At 43.0% G+C, this 23,097-nt stretch overlaps 6 protein-coding genes across 6 annotated transcripts; 3 read left to right on the top strand and 3 right to left on the bottom strand.

Annotated features, from left to right (window-relative positions):
- Positions 1-1,528: 1,528 nt before the first annotated feature.
- SS1G_09581 (hypothetical protein) lies at positions 1,529-6,465 on the top strand (the record flags this gene model as incomplete). The annotated part of the gene is made up of 6 exons (XM_001589809.1): positions 1,529-1,688; positions 1,939-2,123; positions 2,507-2,963; positions 3,011-4,802; positions 4,850-5,771; positions 5,821-6,465. The coding sequence occupies 6 exons, from the start codon at positions 1,529-1,531 to the stop codon at positions 6,463-6,465; spliced, it is 4,161 nt and encodes a 1,386-aa protein (XP_001589859.1).
- A 1,326-nt stretch (positions 6,466-7,791) lies between these two features.
- Positions 7,792-12,471, top strand: SS1G_09580 (hypothetical protein; the record flags this gene model as incomplete). The annotated part of the gene is made up of 1 exon (XM_001589808.1): positions 7,792-12,471. One exon carries the CDS (start codon positions 7,792-7,794, stop codon positions 12,469-12,471), a length of 4,680 nt encoding a protein of 1,559 aa, XP_001589858.1.
- Positions 12,472-13,290: 819 nt separating this feature from the next.
- Positions 13,291-14,407, top strand: SS1G_09579 (hypothetical protein; the record flags this gene model as incomplete). Its single annotated transcript, XM_001589807.1, has 4 exons — positions 13,291-13,410; positions 13,644-13,743; positions 13,817-14,187; positions 14,282-14,407. The coding sequence occupies 4 exons, from the start codon at positions 13,291-13,293 to the stop codon at positions 14,405-14,407; spliced, it is 717 nt and encodes a 238-aa protein (XP_001589857.1).
- A 158-nt stretch (positions 14,408-14,565) lies between these two features.
- On the bottom strand, positions 14,566-15,581 carry SS1G_09578 (hypothetical protein; the record flags this gene model as incomplete). Its single annotated transcript, XM_001589806.1, has 4 exons — positions 14,566-14,826; positions 15,045-15,229; positions 15,288-15,392; positions 15,455-15,581. The coding sequence occupies 4 exons, from the start codon at positions 15,579-15,581 to the stop codon at positions 14,566-14,568; spliced, it is 678 nt and encodes a 225-aa protein (XP_001589856.1).
- A 1,891-nt stretch (positions 15,582-17,472) lies between these two features.
- Positions 17,473-18,042, bottom strand: SS1G_09577 (predicted protein; the record flags this gene model as incomplete). Its single annotated transcript, XM_001589805.1, has 2 exons — positions 17,473-17,580; positions 17,818-18,042. 2 exons carry the CDS (start codon positions 18,040-18,042, stop codon positions 17,473-17,475), a joined length of 333 nt encoding a protein of 110 aa, XP_001589855.1.
- A 1,686-nt stretch (positions 18,043-19,728) lies between these two features.
- Positions 19,729-21,079, bottom strand: SS1G_09576 (hypothetical protein; the record flags this gene model as incomplete). Its single annotated transcript, XM_001589804.1, has 3 exons — positions 19,729-20,399; positions 20,619-20,766; positions 20,837-21,079. 3 exons carry the CDS (start codon positions 21,077-21,079, stop codon positions 19,729-19,731), a joined length of 1,062 nt encoding a protein of 353 aa, XP_001589854.1.
- Positions 21,080-23,097: the final 2,018 nt, after the last annotated feature.

The following is a 23,097-nucleotide window of genomic DNA, read 5'->3' as shown; positions in this document are numbered from 1 at the left end:
ACTGCAGAGGGAACAGAACAATGCAACGAAACTCACGCCACAAAATATTGACCCAAAACTGCAGCAGGAAAAGACTGGAGTACAGGCAATACACTCAATCACATTGGTGCTTGTAGATTTTCAATGGGAGATAGACAGCTCCCAGATCGCCCTTATGGATCTCGAAACTCGGGCCCACTCAAGATAGAAGATATCTTTGCGGGATTTCAGCTGAAGTCAACAGATATCTCTTTCAAAGAAATTGAGGGTGGTAGTTAGGTATTTATGATATATCGCTGCAGAAGGTTCCTTGGTCAAACCCTCATTAATATGAATGAGGATAGTCTCATACTCGTGATCCAGTTTCAAATTTATACACAAGTATATGGGTTTTCACCATAGTGTGCAGACTGGGATCAAATCTGGCTATAGTAGCACATTGCTTCTGGAAAGGGAACACCAATCACGAAATAAACTTCCTACCGACTATAATGTGTTTGCCGTGATTTGATTTTAAAGGGTGCCTGTAGCTCCTGCCCATCTGAAAGTCGGATGGCCTGAGTCAGAGGATAAGATTGCACTGTGAACTTCTCAAATACTCATGGAAAGTTATCTTGGAGTACAACAACGACTCCATGTAATTTAGTAATTGGTTTCTTGGGATGTGCAGGAACTGATATTTATGGTTGGAACTTTACATCTTCTTCAATCTTTGCTGAATGCTCATTTCTCAAAGCAATGTCTCATACCTCTTCTATAATTTGGTTGCTGGAGGTAGGTGTCGGTTAAAGGGGAAAGAGAATCATGTTGGACTGCTGAAGATGATCGTGCCTTCCCCGCATGTTGAAGCTTCCTCACCTAGCCGGGGTTATCGTATGATTGAAGAATGCTCAAGTCCTATCTAGCATCTCCAAGTTTTATACTTGTCAACATCCAATCAATTGTTTCTGTTTTCATCCAGAAGTCTCCAGATGAAATGTCTTCCAGCAAGCACTGTTATTTTCTGGACCTTTCTTATTTCACATTGGCAGTGTTAGAATTCGTTCTCGATAAGATATAAGATGCAAGAAATTATCTGGAACCTGAATAACCAGATCACTTTCAACTTTGTCGCATAACAACAAATCAACCAGTTGAATTATCACTCACTACTCAGCTTCACTTATTCGAACTATCAAAACAATTACAACTTAACAAGATTTTCAGTGTTCCTCAGATCGTGGCATGATAGATCCACAGACACTTTTCTCCGCCATATTTGAGAAGTTTCATCTAGAGCTCCATTCAATCCTTCTATATACTCTTCCTCGTGTTATGAGGTTTGCCTTTTTCTTCCAATCTGTCCCACAATAAGGACATTACCATCAGTCCGATTCATCTCTCTCAATATACCAATTCACTGCTTTGATCCCGAGAGATTGTTGTTCCTCAAAAATTGCTGCTGCATCTGTCATTTGTATTCATCTTGCCTATGTACAATTGTTACTCTCACATTACCACAAAGTTACCTGTATAAAGCACCTCATTTACTTCCTCCGGGATTTCAATGATGAAATGCGCTTCCATTGATGGTGCTAGTCCACCAGCGCATGATAGAGGAGACATGGTACACCCAATTTTGGGCAATTACCATCTTCCTGTAGAGGTAGAGAATACACGAAAGCAATCAGGAATGCACAATCTCTCTCGAGAAGGCTGGGGTGAAGACAGTGAGTGAATGCCTTTGATGTATGTTTGTTGAAAGCAATTGACACTTTATAGAATGCCGCAACTATTTGATCCGACTCTGCTCAGATGGTAAGGACAAAATTCCAGTATCCTGCATTGTCGTATTTGGACACATTCTGAATCTTGGTTTTGGTTTTCAAATGACTGGAAAAATATCTACCGAGGGTTTAAGCAATATCTTATTCAGCATACATGTTTTTACTTAACATATACTGATATTAAATCTTCTAGTGCCTCGAAATTTTCCTTACAAAGATGGATTGCGCATACTGCATCCCCGTCTTCAAGAAAGGTTCGGGGACGAGAATGTTGATTTGGCTTTGGGTGTCTTGGAAGAATTGATTGAAGTGGAAGAACAACCTCCATTCCCAGCTTCTGTTTTCCAAAGATGGAAGCATGAGCACCTCCGTAGGAAGGTAAGCCCCAAGTGAGCGACCAAGTCCCCCTTTTTCTTCTAATAGCGCTGCAGGAAGACTTTACTAATCCGCATGCCCCTCACACGGCAACAATACAAGCGCCAGTCGTACCTACCAAAGCACTCATTGAATACAGAGAAGAGCAGGCACTAAGGCAGTTTGTTCAGCCACAAATAAGTCCAAGTGCCATGCCATATTGCGAATCGTGCAACTCGAAGATTGCACATCAACCTAGTTGGAAAATTGAGCATAGTGTATTTGTCTCAGTAGGAGGGAAACCGGCAACGCTAGCGTACTGTCCGACACCGGCAGAGCTTCACAGAGCAATGTGGGACCCTGAATACGGTCGTGGAGGCGTTTGTGTGCGACCTAATACTGCTCAGACAAGTCCGCCCGGCTCCGCAATAGAACCAACTGGACCAATCGGGACATCCTCAAAATATTCTACGCCTACTAGGTCGTTCATGAGTAATGCGAAGAAAGAGTTGGGGCACAGAGTGATGAGTGCTCTCTCAGAAACCAGAGAAAGTCTGAGTTATGCGGCTTCTGACCGGGTAGAACTGATAGAAATCGGGAGGTACGAGAAGCTTCCTAACGATACGGTGCCTACCACTTTCGTAGCTTCCAAAAGCATTGGTGGACAGGGTGCAACTCGCAAGGTCTCCAACATAATGAATGTCAACTTACCACCAGGTCGTGATATCCCGAATGCGAATTTTGCAAGAAAAAACGAGTTGATTCAAGTCGGACAGCCAACTCCAGATTATCTCCTTGCTCTTCGTCAGCCCACTCTTGATGAGGTCGTCGATAGACTGTGGGAATCGAAGATAAAATGTCCTGGTAAGCCGCCTTAAACATCAATGCCGATGCCCCGCTAACTACTACAGACTCCAATCCGCTCCGTTCTTACTTGAATAACTACTATAGCCTTCCCGCCAGTCCTAGTGTCTTCTTTGACGGCGGCCTTGACTATAAATGGGACACTCCGGATATTATCGAAAGCACCGAGAACGATGTCTCTAATATATACTCCGCCTCGGGAATTGACGAACTACTACAGTCGACTCACTTTACATATGAGGACAGTCACAACATCACAGACGATTGCCAACTAGAGAATACATATCATGCACATACAACTGACTGTGTTGAACAGTTCGGTCTAAGCAAACTTTCGACCTCAAACAGCCATAATACGAAACTGTTTGAAGACAAAGAGGAGGAAATACTGTATCCTACCGTGTATGTGCCTCCTGCGAAGGGCAGAATTTCGAAGAAGGAAAATCGTAAAGGGAGTTCAGCACTAAAGTCTGAGCCCTATCAGATCGAACGTGAACATCACGATCGCGATAGATGTGGTGGTATTTGTCAGTCCTGGGAATGTCGATATAAACAAGAATACCGCAAATCTATGGGTAACGTTGTGAAATGGAGCGAGCCATCTTCAAGGTATGGTGAAGAATCCGAAGAATCCGAAGAATCCCGGCTATCACCAACTGTCTACAGTCCACCATCTTCCCTTGATCCCTTCAATAAGTACAAAAGTTCTCCGCATAGCACTAAGCTTTCATGGGGAGAAAATAACATTTCGCCTCATTTTGTAGTTGATTGTCTGGAAACTTGTGACGCTGGAACTGCGACATCCCACAAGCCGACGTTTCCAAAAGAGGAGAACCTCGGAGTAACTGTACCTCAACTCAATTCACAATTGTCTATGTCGCTCGAAGAAGTAAACCTTACCCCACCAGGTCGATTATCTGAACGTTCATATCTCCCAAAGATTCCGATAAGAAGTGAATCTCCTGCCGCTTTCGGTAGGCCAAAGGCGGGAAGCCCAAAGAACTCAATTTCCTTGACAACCGAGTTTCCGTTGTCTCTAAAATCACAAACAAATGTTAATCAATATAACACTACGAATGGGGACTCAACCATTCCATATTTTTTAAGATATCCGGATGATTCACCTTTACCTGCATCACCTGTAATTGCGTCCAACCCAGTTCGAAAAGGAATTATGGATCTCGATGGTGCAGTCGATGTTTGTTTTCCAAAACAAACCGATAGAACCAAACAACCGATTCTAGACAATAAACCAAAAACTCCCCACAATATTCCCAATAGCCACAATGGCCATTCACTTTACAATGAGAATAATCTAGGCGAAGCTGCGAAAAGATTTTTGATGGAACTCAATCAAGGCCGCCTTCCTACTCTACAATCTCCAACAATTTGCTCCCCACAACCTTTGTATATCTGCAAGCAACCAAGTCAAGTTCAACTTGAACAAGCAACAAAACATCAAAACCATAACACCAGCAACGAAAAAGCGGGTTTCCCACCTCGTTCGTCTTCGATTCCAAAACGCGAGTGTTCAGGTTCAATTGAGCAGGCCAGGCCTTTTTTATTCGACCAAGAAGTAGCTATCCGCGAGCCAAAAAGTCAACTTAACGATCCAAAGATATCAATCAGCCGCAGCACAAAGATTTCACAGATGTCTAGTGATCAACCAAACACTCCTGGGACTGCTGAACGCTCAACTGTCTCTGAAATCAAGCAATACTACTTTTCTGGCAGCTCTAGTGGCCTACTTGGTGATTTCATCCCGATAGGGACTCCCGGATCGGTTTATTCTCCTCCTCCTCAACAACAACTCCCATTGAAAACAATTCCTGCCAATAGGTATGTCAATTTATGAATTAACATTGAAACATCCTAACACGAGCTAGTTCGGCGTACGGTCACAAGACTGAGAATTCCAGAAACCCATACGCATTCGAGCCGGAGACACCCTTAAATATGGACGAGTCGCCCCAGACCACAATGACCGACTTCATGCATATTTACGACGATGTTAGACCTGCCTCATCACCAATTCTTGGCATTGGACATGTTAAGAATTCGCGGTCGGTTGGTCATACAACAAACAGAAGTGATCTTTTGGCTGCACCTCAATACTTAAGTCATGGTCATGGTCTTCAGCGCAGCGGAACATCACCAAGTGTAACGCCGTCACGATTTGTGGCACGCGAAGAATTTCCAAATCCCAAACATCGAGCCTATTATGATGATGTTGATTCTATCTCACCCATCCTAAATAATGCTTATCCGACTCAAAGCCTACCTCATCGCGGTCGAGCCGCGACGTTTGGGCATTCTCGAATCCCTCTTCGTAAGGGTTCCCAAGAGCAATTTCAACAACCGTCGCGCTCCCCTGCTCGTAAGCCATCCGGCGGTCATCGCGTGCAGCCGTCACACACTTCTGACGAAGCAGGACCTGATGGCAGAGGTCGTTCTGCAACATACACCCCGATTCGAAAGGAAATAAACTCAAATTACAGCAATGAGTCTTATTCGAGCTCAGCTTCGACTACAATCAATCGACAGATGACTCGATCTCCCGCAAAGAATCTTATCGGCGTAACCGAACAAGATGAGACTAATTCTGAAAGCCCGGATTTGCTTCCAATGTCTCCCAAGAAGAGATCGCGCTCGCCAATGAAAAAAATGTTTGGGGAGCATGGCTGGCTTGGATCCTCACCAAATGAGGTTATACCCAGTATTTTAAGTTCAAAATCCGCCACCCAAAAAATGGACAAACCCAGAAAACCTGGAATGATGGAGAAGATCAAAAACAAAATCGAGGGCTTCGTAAGTGTATGCTCTACGTTTAATCGTTTTTGTTACTGAATTTGAGTAGACCGAAAAGGCGGACATGAAAAACGACAAAAATAGAATATCAGTTTTGTCTATCTCTATCAACCCGTACGAGCAAGCTAGATACTTGGTTGAGCTAGAACTTATGATAGTTCATACAGCCAATACATTTCTCATGATCCAATTTAGTCAAGGTCGTATGTCTATCGATAGCATCAAGAAGACCGTGGACACATGGAAAAACAAGGGACGTCCGGCTGTTGTTGAGTTCATGTACGACCAAGGCACTCAGCGAGATCTTGTTACTGCCAATCAGTATAACTTTCGATTCCACGGCAACCGACTGGGTGATGACGTTCGTATCTCATCTATGCTCTATAATTGGAAGCAGGTGGCATCACTCATGTCTATCCGCACCTTTTGTAATGCAGATACTGTCCTCTTGAAGCTGGTGTTTGATGTAGAACAGATATTGGAGCTCATTGGGGGTTCTGAACAAATAATGCTACGACTCCAGCATCTTCGACTGTCGATCAACGAAGCGATTCGCATTGCCAAAGTTGACAGGGCTACCCGTACTTCGCCTAATGGTCGTGACAGGCAGTGGGAATCACATTCACCACCAGGCATCTCGCATAACGATTCATATGGAGGCATGAAGCTCGTTCCTGAACGCTATCTTGGCTGAGATACTTTGGTCTTATAGCATGTGTATGTGTATTACCGCTCTCACTTCCACGTTCTTGAATGATATCACGGGTATAATCAGCTTAACCAATCTTGTGTCGTTGAGCAGCGCAATTTTCATTTGGAGAATCGTTTTAAGCCGATTTCGAACCTCATCCACAACGCCTGTCGTCAAGAACTTGGGAACTTTCAGAGCACAGGGTTTTCCCTTGAGGAATTGAGCTCCACGACTGTACACGGTTGGGCCCTGCATCTACAGAATGGATAAAAATTCTTCGTTTCGCGATACAAATTTGATTTTAGTGTTTCCGCGCATTTTGCTAATTTGCTGATTTGCTCCAAGGCCAGGCCATCTCAATCATATCCCGGGGGGGTTTCGGTTTCATTCTCCCGTACCTGTAAGACGAATATGACGAAACTGGTAGATATCCTAAGAAATCTTAAGAGGTTCTAGAAAGAATAAAATGAAAAGTAAAATGAAAATGTTGAACCATTCGCGTTTGTGATGTGCAGTCTCAGAGGTATAGGTAGGTAGGGTAGTAATTGATCTGCCCTCAAAAGCGGGGTCACCACACATTTATGGGTCTCAGCATGTTCCAAGGGCGTCCTATTGACAAATGGTTATTACCATCATCCAATTTAACGAGATGTGAATATAGCCGTTCCCATGAAAAAGAAAAACCCGTACTGCGGTACTCGTATGTGAAGCTATTCACAAATAAACCATGACGAAGCTTTGAAAGTATCTTTTCAAGGAAATTTGACATATCTAGCATGATCACTGTTTCATTGATAAATCGATCGATTATCAATAACGGGCCATGTGATGTTTGTTCACAAGCCAAAAGCGCCGGACCGTAGCCTAGCCGACGTCATCTCACACAGAAAGTTCGCTGTACCTGTAGGCAGGTTTACTTGTACTCGCACAGCTTTGAATCGTAGTTTCCTCCACGCCTCTGAACGGGAACACAACTACAAAACGTAGGTACCTCCTTCCTATCTTACCTTACGCTTGCCTGATATTGGCAGCGACACTTTTGGCTGTTCATGGCGTCTTTTATTTCTCTCTCTTCCTATTCTCCTTCGTCTACATTATCATTTTCTTTACATTCTTTACCTTTTCCCACCAGTTACACCGCCATCAGCATCACTATACCGTCTCTGTTTCCGATTTTTTGACGACAAAGACGTCCGCAGACGAGTATTTATTTCCTATAATCATTCTAATAACCTAGCATTACCTTTTTTTAAATAACAGTAAGTTTGCCATCATTCCTTCATCCATTCCGCGACGACCGCTGATTTACTCTTAGCAGTACGAGACAACATGTCTCAACCTATTCATACCTTGGGCCGAGGATGCGACCTAGCCCCTCCCAGCAGCGGCGAGCAGATCCGCAAACCGTGTGACGAGATGCCTCCAATGCGAGCACAGTTCTTCTATTGCTCCCCTCTTCCTCTCGATGATCCTCTCACGGCTGTACCACCTCCAACCGCCGATTCCAAAAATATAAAACATCTTCCTCGACCGTTTCCCAAAGGTGATAATAAGGCGCTTCTGGAAGCGTGGCTGGGAATGGGTTCGAAGCGGGATCGCAAAAGTCATAATCGGACATGTAGGCCTAAAGTAGGAATCGAGCCGACAGCAGACAAGAAGTTTGGTGTTACTGGATTGAGGCCTAAGATCAAACAAGAGGTCAAGGAGCTGAAAGAATCCTTAAAGCCGACTAGAGCAAACCCTGAGACATACCAGCCGACGGTTATATCGGTAACGCAGCTACAGCAAGCTGATTCGGAGACTGCAAACAGCCACCAGGATCAAAATACAGAAGGAAAGGCGGGGAAGCCTACCCCGGAATCTGTTGGTTGCCCTTGCAAGGGAAGTCATCTCTCGTGCAGAAAGAGGGCGGGGAGGTGCAAATGTGCATCTTGCCCGAAAGCTCCACAAGAAGTGACGTTCGAAGCCCAAACCTACCAACCTGACATGTCCGCACAGCAGACCAATGACAAACAGCCCGCTTTAGAATCTATCGCCAAATCCAATTTCAGGGAGGACCCGAAGGTAGAGACCACTGATCAATTTAAGCGATCCAAGCACTGGGAGCACAATTGCGGCAAGGGAAGGTCTGGAAAGGAATCTAAACTAGAGGAAGATCCGGAACCCGGGTTCTCATCGAAGCAGCCATTAGCCAACTCAGATTGCAGAGTTGAAAATTCCCAGGAATCTAAACCAATATACAATCGCCCTACCGAGTCCATCCCGGCCGACTTGCTCAAACCTTCAAAGCACGGAAGAGGGAAGTCTGAAGAAAGCAAAGCCACAGATCCCAAACCTGAGTGTTTGTGTATTGAGGAGGTCCCTCGAGAGGAAAACATGGATCAGATCAAGCGATCTAAACATTGGGAACACAATTGTAAGAGAGGAAGGTCTGAAAGAGCAAGGTCTGAAAAAGAACTTAACCCAGAAGATAACATCCGCGCTGAGCAAACTAAGGAGAAAGAGCTTGTTAAGATGAAGTCGAAGAATAAGGGAAAGGCTGCTGCTGCTGCTGCTGCTGACGATCAAAATGAAACAGCTCAAGTGGAAGAGACAAGGGCATGGTTTGATCAACAGTTAAAAGCTCAGATGGACACAGATTCGGGCTCATTCTCTAGAGATCAGCACCAGCAAACGGAAGATCCTGATGACTCCGAAGGATTCGAGGACCAGAAAGACGACTGCTGTGCTGGAGAAATAAAGGACGACCCAACTTCACTAGTCTCAAGAATACCAAGCTGCTGCGATGACAACAAACATGGCAACATCTCCAAGCGACAGCAGTCAGAAGCCGAAACTATATTCTCGGGCAGCTGCGATCAGAGTAAGCTTGATGACCTTTCCAAGCGAAAAGAATCCGATGTTGGAACGGCATTTTCTGGCGACTGCGATGAAAGCAAAAACGACAACTTTTCGGAGCGAAAAGAATCCGAAGTTGAAACAACATTTTCTGGCGACTGCGACGAAAGACGAAACGACAGCTTTTCGAAGCGAAAAGAATCAGAAATCGAAACTGTATTCTCAGGCAGCTGCAGCAATGGCAATTTCGACTCGTCGAAAGTTACGGGAGCAAGTACTAGAATCCCAAGCTGCTGCGATGAAAGTAGGGGCAACCATTCTTCCAAACAAGATCAATCCGAGTCTGTATCAAGATTTGGGAGCTGCTGCGATGGACCCCACCCCGACGGCAAGCAAGTTTCTGAGAGGCAAACAACTGAGAAGCAGAATCTTGAGAGGCCTGTATTGAAGACATCCTCTAAGAATGTATCTGAGTGCTGCACTGATTTGGAACGGCACGCTGCTGCTATCGTACATAAGTCGCTTCATGACAATGACCAAGCTCAGGGTCCTACTGGACCACCAGTTCAAATACAAATATCCACGTCGAATGACAATCAGTTTGAGCACTCCACTAGACCGTCTGCACTCAAGTCACATTCTCATCAGCACCATGTTCAGCATTCTTCAGGACTGCCCAGACACATACACAAATCCAAGTCTAATGACAATCAATTCCAGCATTATTCTGGAGCATCTGACGGTCATCCATACGTGGAACCAAATGTAGGTACAACGAGCAAGAATTCCAAAGGTAGGGGAAGGTTCTTCGGTAGACGGCAGGCAGATGGTACGGCCGAACCAGACAGCGGACTATATGACGACTTTGACGGAGACCTACCTGCCAACCAGGAGATTCCCGACCAAGGGGATGCTGCGAATGATAAGTGTATCTGTGAACCTCTTATGCAATCATCCGAACCTAATGTACTCGTAGCTGGGAATGGCAACATATACACCAAAATCGTACAATCAGCCGGACCTGGTACAACAGGAAAGCCATTTGTGAAACTTCCCGCTCGTGGCGAAGATCCTCCATCTCAAAATTATGCTACATATGACGAGGGGCGCTCCCCTGATTCTCAATTAGCACACGAGCGCGATCCTACAGAAGACATGGAAGTTGAAGGGTGCAAGGCTTACAAGCATAAAGAGCATCCAAAGTGTCAAGTTGACGTCCCTGTTGGGACATCCAGACTTCATTTGGTCACTTTACCGTCTTTGGTGGTGAAGCCGATATACTGGTCACCTGTCAACGATCAGTATCCTTGTATATATGGTACCTGGTTTTATAAAGATACTATGTTTCCTGTTGAGCCAGCTGTCGCCAATCAGTTAGAGAAGGGCTATAGGGAGAATGAATGTTGGTCTCAGACATGGGATGATCAGCTTAATTCTGCCATTGAAGTTGGCCCTGAAGGCGAAGAGAAAATTGTTCACCGTCTCTGGCCTAAAGAAGAAGAATCCAAAACCTCAACTTATGATACTTCTAAACACATTCTTTCTGCAGATCCTCATTGCGCTGCGCGTTGCTTCCAAGGCGAAGCTGCCGCAGAAGGCAAAGTTGAAGAGTCAGATACCAAGCCAAGTGCGGCCACTTCAATCAGCAAAAAATACCCTAATTCCCAAGTCATATATAAGAACTGTGAGGAAGCCTTCATTCTCAAGCCCAGTCTTTGCCCTTCGGCTTATTACGGACGTCGGCCTCTCGCCAAAATCAAAAGTGGTGTCTGTGTTGGTGTAGCTGTCATTCGTGGATTCAATCGAAGGGCATGGAATCAGCTTTATCCTTCAAAGAAATCAACCACTTTCACGAAAGCACAAAGCAAAATAGCGAAGCAAAGCAATTTTGGTAATGTATTGGATGTGTGCCCAGCTTGTAAGGCACAGGATGAACCTGAAAAGGTGACTGATCTGTGTCTGGTCATTCACGGTATTGGCCAAAAACTTTCGGAGCGCATGGAGAGTTTTAATTTCACATATGCAGTCAACAGCTTCCGCTGCGAAATGAAGCGCGAACTTACTAATAGCGATGTGAAGAAGGTGCTCCGAGAAGACTTTGATGGCGTTACTATGGTTCCCGTAAACTGGCGTGCAACCCTTTCCTTTGAAGACGGTGGACCAAGAAAGCCCGGAGACAAAGAGCGTGCTGGATGTGATTACTCTCTCAATGACATTACTCAACCAACGATTCCAAGAGTCCGCGAACTAATCTCAGATGTGATGTTGGATATTCCTTATTACATGTCGGGGCACAAGCATAAGATGATTGCAGCTTTGGTTGCCGAAGCTAACCGCATATACCGTCTTTGGTGTAAGAACAATCCTGGATTCCACAACAATGGTCGGGTTCACATCATTTCACACTCCCTTGGTAGCGTCATGGCCCTTGAAGTATTGAGTAAGCAACCTACCACCCTACCAGCCGAGCTTTCATGGAGACCTAATACCAGATATTTCGACTTCCAAACAACAAACTGCTTCCTCGCCGGGAGTCCCTGTGCTTTCTTCCTTTTACTCGAAAGCAAATCTTTAGTACCTAGAAAGGGTATTTATAAGCCTGGCTGTGAATTCGAAAATGGCAGTAATAAGGACATTTTTGGTGATGCAGGTACATTTGGCTGCTTGGCAGTTGATAACCTCTATAACATCATGCATTGCAACGACCCTATCGCATATCGCCTTAATGCATGTGTCGACGCAAAGTACGGCGCAAATCTTAAACAAGCAGAAGTTCCAGATTCCTCGCGCAGTTTCATGACAGCAGTGACCCACGCTATGAAATCTGCTGCTGGTATATCTCAAAATGAAGAAATTCCCGTTGGAGAAATGCCCAGACCTGCTACGATAACCAAGATGCCTTCTCAAATGGAAATGGAAGTTCATGATTTTACGGCAGAGGAAATGGCGGAAAAGAAATTCTGTCAATTGAATGAGAATGGTCAGGTCGATTGGATCTTGGGCAATCGTCCAGGCATGTTGGCTAATCAGTATATTGATATGTTGTCAGCTCATAGCAGCTATTGGAACAATAAGGATTTTATCCGTTTCTTGTGTGTGGAAATTGGGAGGAAACCGGGGAAGATGAATACCTTGCCAAATATGATGGCGAGAAAGAAGAGTCAAAAATAGATGGGATACATGCATATGTATATTTGGGTTGTTTCCTTTTTGGGATTGGAGATCGAGGAGTACAATCGCGTTTACGGAAGGAGGTGTTTATTGGAGCATATGCGTATACGGACACGGGAAGTCGAGCTTGCTTTTCGGAACAGGATCAGGATTGGGGACGGGGGCGGGGGCAGTGTTGTTTTCATTTAAATCGCTATGGTAGATTTCCTCTACGATTACCCTAGATTACCTATTACACTATGATACCCACCTAGAATGAATACGAAGTATGATTACGACCAAAGTCAGATGCTTTTTGACGATTAGATGAAATGAAAGCAGGATTTAATAGAGAGATGAGATGGAGGCACATAGGAATATAGGAATAGGGTTTGGCCCTTTTTGGATTATAACTGTATTGTGAAGCAAATCTTGGTCAATATTTTTTATTTCAATTTATATTATATTATATATGAACACTCGAGATGAGTTGAAGTTATATTAGATCAATTAGGCTTATGGTTATTTTTATTTTTAATGATTAATAAACATTTCTTCGATTAATCATCATAATTTTAAGGGGCAACAAATTTGAGCTCTCTGATTGGTCAATGAAGGTCACAGACATAAATATGACGTATAATTCCAGCAAAAGGCCTTACATTATGTCTTATTATACTCTCTCGACAGAGTAGAAGGCAATGGAGCCCATAACATATCCGATAGCGGTACATCATAACCGAGGTACTTGAGAGATTCAAGCGGCCAATTCTAGGATGGAATCATTTCATACTAAAATCTCGTCATCGAGCGAGGAGATAGGATAGGTTATCGATCGATATGGATACAGTAGCGAAGGAAAATCTGCGAGGAATGGATGGCCAGAGGAATAATAAGAAGATTGTGCTTTTTGTTGATACCGTTAGCCCGTTTGCTTATGAGGCTTATTGGATTCTTAGGGTTAGTGTGGTTTTTTGTTTTTTTTTGCTTCTGGGTTTTGATTTCAGGCTTGAGTTTGGGCTTGGGGTTTGAGTTTGGATGATTGGGTGGTTGAGTTGGTAGATGGGAGGATTGGAATGGGAGAGCTAGGGGGTGATACTTGTTGGAATGTGCAGGTCGAATGAAGAGCGTGGTTTTGATTTTAAGCTTTGCAAGATCAGGGGATGGCTAACCTAACAAATCTCTGCATCTAGAATAACCCTATATTTTCACAATGCGATATCGAATACGTCCCTGTTTCCTTGACAGGAATTATAGAAGAAGTTGGGAGTACTCCACCTATGGCTGTTAAAAGTTTGTTTTCTCTTTTTCTTCTCCTTGAACTCTTTACATCTTCTCGCCACTAACACCACCCCCTTTTTTCTAGATAAGGGTAAATGGTCCAACCGACAACGTCTCCGCTGGGCTTCTCTCTTTGATATACCCATTACTCCCAACGTACCCGTGGGCTTTCCACACAATACACTTGAAATCCAAAGTGCACTGTGTGTATTACCATTTTTGTGCGACAAGAATGAAGCGCACGAAGTGTTGTGCAAATGTTTGGATGCTTTTTATAATCTATATTGGGTAGAAGAGAAGGAGATCTCGGCTCCTGGGGTGCTGGAAGATGTATTGAGACGGGTGATTGGAGAGGAAATGTTGGAGTTAGTTTTGAGAGAGATTCTGGGGAAGGGAAGGGCTTCTTTGCAGGTGAATACTGCGAGGGCGGTAGAGGAGGGGGCTTTTGGATTGCCGGTGAATTCTTTTTTTTTTCCTTTATATTTGGGGAGTGAGAGAAGGAGAAGGAAGATAGGCGAATTGGAGTATATGCTGACATGAACAAATATAGTGGATGGTATGCACCAACAGCTCTGGCAAAACCGAAGGATTCTGGGGTGTAGATCATCTAGGAATAATGGTAGATTTCTTGGGATTGGAAAGAATGGATACCAAAGCCTGGAAGACACTGATTTAATTTAACCCCATGTTTATTTTTCCTCAACCCGAATTTAAAATCTCGTATCGAGTATTTTCCTGCGAATCAATCATTACCATTGTGCTTCTTCACCATATTATCTCCCAATTGCCCATTCCTTTCCCTTTTGCTTTCCTCGAAAATCCTCATCTAAACGACTAAATAATCAAAATTCCAGCAATGCCCAATGCACTCATTAATACCACAGTAGCGCTTAAACAAATACCAGCATTCTTGGTTCCACTCGAAGTGCTAGAACTAGAAAGACTAGAAGTTGTACTTGTGGAACTAGACTCGCAGGTACCGTTTGGTTTGTCGGTAAGTTTGGTGACGGTGATACCGGGGCTGGTGGGACATTGAGTTGAGTTGTCTGAAGTGTGGAGGGTGGTGGTGTTACTGGAGAAGGTTATATCTGCGCACTGTTTGTTGTGTTAGTTTTTATTTGGTTATTTGCCTTATTCTCTAGTGTTTTTTCTTTTTTGCTCCCACTTCTCTTCTTGGTTGGAATTGGGGGAAATAATTGAGATGGGATGAACGAGGGAAGCAGAAAAAAAGAAAGAAAAAGAAACAGAAGCATGGTGTATAAGATGGACACTGATGAAGGGTGGCCTAACTGAAGCGAAAAGAAATATCTTACATTATAAAGCGCACTACCACTTTCTCCAACAGTAACTACCTGAATTGAGGCATTCAATCCATCTTCGATTTTAATTTCAGAAGGTAAATCGAAGTCGGAGAGACAGAGGTGTCCTGATCCAGTGGCATTTAGTGGTGCAGGAGTAAGCGAGATGTTGAAGTTGGAGGAGCCATTTGTGCCGAGTGCTAAGGGGTATTAGTTTTCGGGCGGAGAATGAGGAAGGGAGGGAATAAGAGGATATACCGAGATTTACGAATATATATGTCCAGTGATGGTGTAAGTTGAGGCCAATGGGGAAGGAACTAGTGGGATACAGAGTGCGGTTCTCGGTGGTGTTTATGTTTGCACCTGGAGATGGGGTTAGTATTTGTGGAGGGAAGGTGGATATAGGTATGACGGATGCTACGTACATGGATAGATCCATTGGGAGGCAGGTGGGAGGAAGGAATTGCCGCGCGAAGGGGGATACTCGAGGGAGAAGTGAGCGGATACGAGGGAGAGGAAGGAGAAAAGGAAGATGAGGTTGAGAGTAATCATGTTTGATTAACTTTTTGCGTCGACCTGCCTAGCAGATTGCGGATTGATTCAGGGATTCAAAAGACCTAGTATTCTTTTTTGAAACGAATGCAAAACTTAACTTCTAGATTCAAGATGGACCGACTGATCAAAGCTATTCATGAAATATTTTCAAAGATCCCACTTCCAATATAAGTAAAGCACACAAACAAACAAGAATAAGCAAGCAAACAAAAAAACACACACCACCAGCAAGCCAAGATCCTCATTCTAATTCCCTCATAACCTGCTCAATATCACTGCATAATAAAAATCCCATCCCATCAAAATAGCTATCCCATTCACTTCCCCTCAAGCCTTCCCTCCTCTCACAAACCATCCAGAAATCACCAAGAAATAGAAAGGATTCAAATGGTCCATATAAAATGTGCTCAATATGCAATTTTCCGTTCTTGGCAATACGGTGCTGTATTACCTTGGGTAACGCTTAGGTTACCTGTTTGGGATGTGGTGGTTGCGGGGTTGCTTGGCTGGTTGGGGTGGACCAATGGGGAAGGGATATTGATGGAGTTTGGGGTTGGGTTTCTTTGTTTGTTTGATTTGGTTTGGGGTGCGGTGTGCATGCGGGGATTGTTGCGCGAGTTTGCGCGGGTTTGGGTTTGAATAAGATGGGATGGGATGATAAAGGGCTAGGTGAGAGGAGAATGGGATTTGGGTGTTGTGCGTGTAGTGTGCTGACATGAGAATTAATTGGTTGTAGAGAAGAGGGATCAATTTGGAGCGACGGCCGGTGTAATTTTAAAAAAGTAACAAAATCATATATTGAAGTTTCTGTTAATTTCTGTCTTTTAATTATTAGATATGAGATGAAAAGATTGACTTGTAATTAAGCCATTGAATTTATTAGTAATAAAGCTTTGATATTCGCGACGGCTATCAACCCAAGGCTACACAAAGTTATATTTTGCTTGACGGAATATTGTTAATCCGTCTTATATATACACTCTAGACAGCAACGGCTTCACTATTTGATTATTATCTGATCAGGATGATGTTCGTTTTTTATATCCTGTGACGAACTTTTTTATCAAATATAGATTCCTTCTATATAATAAGAAGGGATTTTAATTCCTGATTAATGTTTTCAATCTGATGATATTGAAGGACAAAGTACTTTTAGCCATACTGATAAGATTATTTCTTGATTGATTCTATTCTATAGTATAAGAATGAAGTCTTAAATAATAGTTAAGAGGCAAAGTGCCTTGCTGGTTAATACGTCTCGTTCATGATCATATGATCACTATGCTGACACTGATATTACTGCTTTGAAGTATTTTTCTTTCTGTTGTATCAACTTTCGCTCACTCTCCCTCTCTCAACTGTATCACACATTACAGATTAAATCTAACACCTTTCTGAGCGTAGAAGCTGGTTTTGCCATTGCATTGCCATTGGCGGCGCCATCGTCGTCTGTCTTCTATCATTTCTAGACAATCTCCTCTCTACATCATTCAATCTCATTAATCTAAACAAATATAATTTCCCTGCCGAGTACGATGTGCATCTTTCCTGCACTACATAACTACTTTTCTTCTCTAAACCGCAAGAGGTATTCTTTCACCTAAACTATCTTTGAGCAAGTCCTCTCTTACTACCCCTTCAAATCTCAAACTTCTACCCCCATCGTCCCAGCCGCGTAATATATGTGTACAATATGGAAAGGAGGAAGATAAACAGTTTATACATTCTACTCGGTGGTTTATTTTAAGTTACAGAGAGACGGTTTTGTGTTTCAGTGTACTTGAGGATGCTGTAATGGGGTGTGGATATGGCATGACTCACTATTCAAAACGATATTCAGATTCGATTTCTTATGGGCCTACGATGGCTACAAATTTCTCCGCACACTCTACTCAATGTTCAACTCTTTAAACCCCTGTTCCAACTTCAGAGCCTCACCGGAATCCCCTGGCAAGCATTCTTGTACCCCGTCGCTGCCCATTTGATCCTCGCTCCTCTAGCCAAAATTTATCTGCCCATCAATTAAGAACATTGTCATTCTGGAAAACCCATGTCGCTACAAACTTGGTAGGAAAAGTCCACCAGTACTAAATTCGCACTATCTGCGCCAAAGGTTTTCTCGGTGGACACTCCATATTCCCTGCTCCAATATCCATCTAGGTGCCATTTGTACACTAGCCTGGACAAATCATGGCGTATAATTCTTCTGTCCAAGGTCCGCTTCCACAAGTACCAGTAACCCACGATTATCACCTATTTGAGGAATTGAAATGGCAAAGGTTGTGTGTCTGATATGAAAATCGAAACGGGGAGAATGGATACAGCCAGGACTTCTGGAATGTGCTACACGAGGTTTGAAGATAAGTGGAAAGGCATTAATCCATAGTATGGGCATGTCATCAAGGGAAAGGTGAGCATAGTCTTTAACGAACAGGGTGATGGACAATGTGGAGGTCATTTCTATTATTGGACAGGCTTGGTTACCCTCTGGGCTGTTATTTCTTAAAACGGCAGCACGAAGCCCTTTGGAATTCCAGCCCATCCAATTGGCCGGATATCTCAAGCCCAAGACCAAACCAAGCTTCTATGCCCTTGTGTCCATCAAGCTTCTAGGATTCTTTCAAGCACAAATGAGTGGTACTTAGTGAGTGAGGTATGTTTGATAGGAGCATGGAAAGTGTCGAGTCTAGATCGTATGTTTCGTCGATTGTGAAGTTCTGGGGCGAACGTTGCAATAAGCGACATTAATCAGCATTCTTGAAAGCTTAATTCAGGACATGAGAAGCTTACTCGATGGCAGGCTATTATGGTTTAATCTCGAAAATATGCGTGGTTCTTGGTAACTCTTGTTGAGGAGGACGTCAACCAAAATGTAGGATTATTTGCTAGATCTTGCACATGCAAATGTACCCAGAGATAATGGAGGCGTACAGTGCATATTTTTTACCATTGTCGACAAGCTCCACCTAGTGATTTTTTCCTTGGTGTTGCTGAATATTTGAGCTCTTTTTCTGACATAGTTCCTCAATATAAACACTTCTCCGTCATATTGAAAGTTCTGGCTTGTATAAATTTGAGTCATCTATGTTGCATATCCGTCGATGAGACTCTAGATGTCCGGCTGAGATGCAGATTTGATATTCGTTAGGGTTGACCTTGAGATGTTACTGATCCGTATATGTGGATAACTCTGTTTCTTCCTGATTAATCATTCACACCTAACGAAGTAGGTTGTCAAGGTCATTTCAACTTCCAAGAATGAAGGAATAATGTAGAAGAAAAAAATGGATTGCTAGAATGTACTGCAACTGGTCGTGTCTCGCCAACTTAGGGAGGCTAAATAGAAGCTCTACGCAAAAGAACGTTTAGGGAAGGGCACAGAGCTAATCATCAGGATTTATCCAGCAGAGAAGGCGTGCGGGAATAGGCCTTGCCTCCTGGTAGAGGAAAATGGGATAGCAATGTATTTAGTTTTTTGTGGTGGCCTTGAGAAATATTAGAGAATGTTTGGAGAAAGGAATATATTTTAGTGGGGTCAATTATCCTCAATATATGAATTCATCAAGAACGAGAGGTGCTCGACAAGGTCAGTTTGCGAATTTCCTTTTACAATTACCTCTTTATCCTACTCTCTTACTCTTTTTTTTTTTTTTTTTTTTTTTCTTTCAAAATTTAACATGCCAGATGTCACATTTCAGAAGATCTAATGATTAATAGCATCAAATTGGGTTTGTTAGGGCAGGGTCTGCCATAAAATTTGCTCATCGATGAAGACAGCAGACTCTCTGTACTTTTGTAGTTTTTGCCAACAGATTTACTATCTCCAAAATGAGTGTATATACATTACACCAATTGAATCTACGTGCTCTACTGTTCATTCCGCTAGTTCTCCGAAATTAATCACTCTGCTACTGTTCGAGGAATTCTAACCTCTATTCAGGACGGTCCAGAGAGAGCAGTGGGTATTGTATAAGTTTACCGTTGATATTTATATACAAGAGCCTTTGGTTAATATGGCAAATGCCTTGTGAATACCAGTGCAGGTCTTACAAGAATAAACAATGCCATCATTCCATTTCCATGCTAAATCCAGCATTCAAACGCCATCAATTCCGATTCCATAATACCTAATCAACAACCCTCACTACTGTGTAACATAATCCTTCCTTCCCATAACCATCTGTTCAAAATTCAACCTCGCACTCCAAACAATCACATCCGTAGCTCTCCTCTCCCTCTCCCCTTTCGCATCTCCTTCCCCCAAACTATCAATATCACTATCCTTGTTTTTCGCCCCGGCAGGCCGATGATGCTGAAATAATTGCGGCTCCACAGAAAAACATTTCATATCTAAAAAACCATCACGACACAGAAGCGCAATGGCATTATCGATGGCGAGATTATGACCACCCTTTACCGCGAGCGCCATGAGGATTTTCTGAGCTCCGCGGTAGGAAATTCCATAGCCGGAAGTACAGACGGGAGCACCGGCTTTGTGAACGATTCGAGTTTTTTCAGGATACCTTGCTAGGGTTTTAGGCAATGCTTGCACAGATTTAGGAGCGACGGTTTCGTCGTTGGCGATTATGTAGATTTCATCCTTGGCGTCTTTGTGAAAAGCTGATGGGAGCTCATCGCCGCAGTGTCCTGGCCATAAAACATCCCAGTCATCGCCATAGGGAGAGTGTTGACGTTTATTCAGTGGTATGTTTGATAGTGTGCGGATACCTTTAGCGAATTCGGGTAGTTGAGTTAGGAGCCGGATGTCCCAGTCGACGTCATCCTCCATGATAAATGCTGAAGCGAGATTTCTCTCTATAATGCTATAGCAATGACCAACATTAAAACAAAGGACCTTAAAAAGAGACCTGGAATTCGAATATACAGTATGTACGTACCTACGTATCACATTCATGTGACCCCGCCAAGAACCCAACGCCCCGCCAGTTAATAAAAGTCCCTATGTCCAAGCGTTAACCTTAGCTCTAAGCTCAAGGCGCAGCAGATGGTGGGTGCTGTAGGTGTAAATTTCACCTACCGGTGGCTTTGCCTCAACAGATACATCTTCGCCTCTCATCCCATCGAAAAACTCCACTCGAAAACCCGTCAGAGATGCAGATAATGATATAGCATCACGCTCATATGAGCGTTCTCTTAGCCCTATGACGAACACCCTCTCGAACTATTTAACTGTTGTGTTAGCGAGATAAATACATATATACATAGAAACCAGCGAACAAATATACACATACACCGAGGCTCCCGTTACTCGACCGGCCTAATTCTGATGTGGTGTCGGCCGATTTGAGTTTTTTGTCTGATGTAGCCGAGACATAGTTACTGTTTCTTTCATGGCCCGTCGACACGGAGGATTTATCAGAGTAGTCTAACCATCTTGAGGATGTTTCTTGGCGAGTTCGGAGGGAAAGGAGAAGAATGAAGGTGAGAGCGATACATGCGCCAAGAACATACGGGCGGGGGCTCGGTGCAATCATGTTTTTTCTATTACTCCACATACCGGTACTTATTTTGAGGGGTAGGAACGATGACGGTACTAGTACAACGAAACTAGAATAAGCAGAATATCAAAACATTAGGGAATGAATAGAAGGTTAAATCGTACCGCTCCTTTTCGTAACAATTTACAAGTATTGAGCAGCTTAAGAGAAAATCCTTAATTTTAAGGGTATATCCGCGGTATATCATTCAGGGGTCAAACCTTAAAGTGGGATAAGGATTTGGAAGGAGGCCTTAACCTATTCTGTACCACAAGCGTTTAATTTGAGAGTCTTCAAGGTTAATCGTAAAGGTTAGCCCATGGAACAGTGATGTAGTGATATTCGCGAAATGATGAGTTGGTTAAGAGAAGATAATCCAATAAAATGGCACAGAGCCAAGGGGCTGGAGATTGTGTCAGCTCGCTTAGCCCCTGCTCTTTGCTGCACATTCCCTGTCTTTAAAGTATGGCTCGAGCGTGGCAACATAGTTCTAAAAAATTCAGTACAACCCAATTGCAACTGTGAACCAAGTTGCAAAAATTGAAGATGTGCCGATACATTTTCTAACACTTATCCTATGGGTATTGCAGATGCCCGGTATCCATAACCCTTAATTGAACCCTTTGAAGCGGGGAGGAGATTTGGAAAGGACTAACGAGAATATTCTCAATCTACCAACAACGGACATTGAAGATGGTGTATCTAAGAGTTCTGGACTATATGTTACGCCGAGTAACAAGGAATCCTCACGTGCAATCAATATCACGTGACTGGCTCAGTAAGGATCAGTGAGCTCAGTACTGAGCCATATTGATCATACTGAGTAGCCATCGATACGAAGGTCTATATAATCTAGATGGATTTCCTTTGTATAGAGCTTCGTGCTCAAGATCAGTCATTTAGTATACTCTACTATTAGTTACGAATTGCATTATTCTCATTACTTTAAGTCCCTGCTTGACGCCTAGTTATAAACCACCTCGAGAGCCTAGAGCACTTCCACGTGATCTAGACGGCAAACCTCGTAACATACACAGGGAATAGTGAGAAGCTGATAGGGCAGAACTGAGGCTATATTGGTCTTGTATATAAATCACACATTATCTAAGTTCTACGGAAGTGCGAAGCTCTCCTACAGAGAGCTTCTCAATCTAGTCCTAATAGGACTAGTGCCCTGTGCACGTGCTACGCAGGAACCATTCACTTTAAAAATATAATTATTTTACAAAAATTAGATTTATTTAAATTCAAAAACACTTTCCTATACAAAACAAACGAAAACTTTGAAAATTTTGAAAATTTTATCATTTTTATTTTCAATCTTACATAAATTTTGAACAAAAATTATTAAAAATAAATCAAACAATTTTTAATAAATTTCGATTGATTAATTTTCATTTTATATAAAGATTTAATAAGGATTTAAGAAAGTAAATAAACTAAGGTTTTAGGTGAAAAGGGTTATGTTATACATGTCACACTCAAGAATACTGGGTAAAGTATCTTGTATTAGAAAATACTAAGTGTTACGTCCAAAACGATTAGTATGTCACATGACCATAAAACATGTGATGGAACGGTGAGGAACGAACGTTCCTAGGAACAACCAGGAACGCTCGTTCCCAGGAACGACGATTCCTAGTTAACCATAGGCACGAAGGACTATATAATCAAGATGGATTTCTTTTGTATAGAGCTTCGTGCTCAAGATCAATCATTTAGTATACTCTACTATTAGTTACGAATTGCATATCATTATTGTCATTACTTCAAGTCCCTGCTTGACGCCTAGTTATAAACCTACTTCGCGCGCCTAGAGCACTTCCACGTGATCTAGACGGCCATCGAGATAACACTAAGCTAAGCTAAGGAGAAAAGAAGAAGGAAAACAAGAGTAGCGAGTTTTCCTATGATTCACTCTATGTGTGACAGTCGGGGCATGCCACGTGACCCAGAGAGGTGTAGAGGATCTACTGCTAGCTGGTCTACGAAGTACAGTGAGGAAAGTGTTACGA

Source organism: Sclerotinia sclerotiorum, genomic scaffold, assembly GCF_000146945.2.
Source record: "Sclerotinia sclerotiorum 1980 UF-70 scaffold_13 genomic scaffold, whole genome shotgun sequence".
Classification (NCBI taxonomy): Eukaryota; Fungi; Ascomycota; class Leotiomycetes; order Helotiales; family Sclerotiniaceae; genus Sclerotinia; species Sclerotinia sclerotiorum.
Note: the sequence above shows the minus strand (reverse complement) of the source record. Positions and strands in the feature narration are given on the sequence as shown.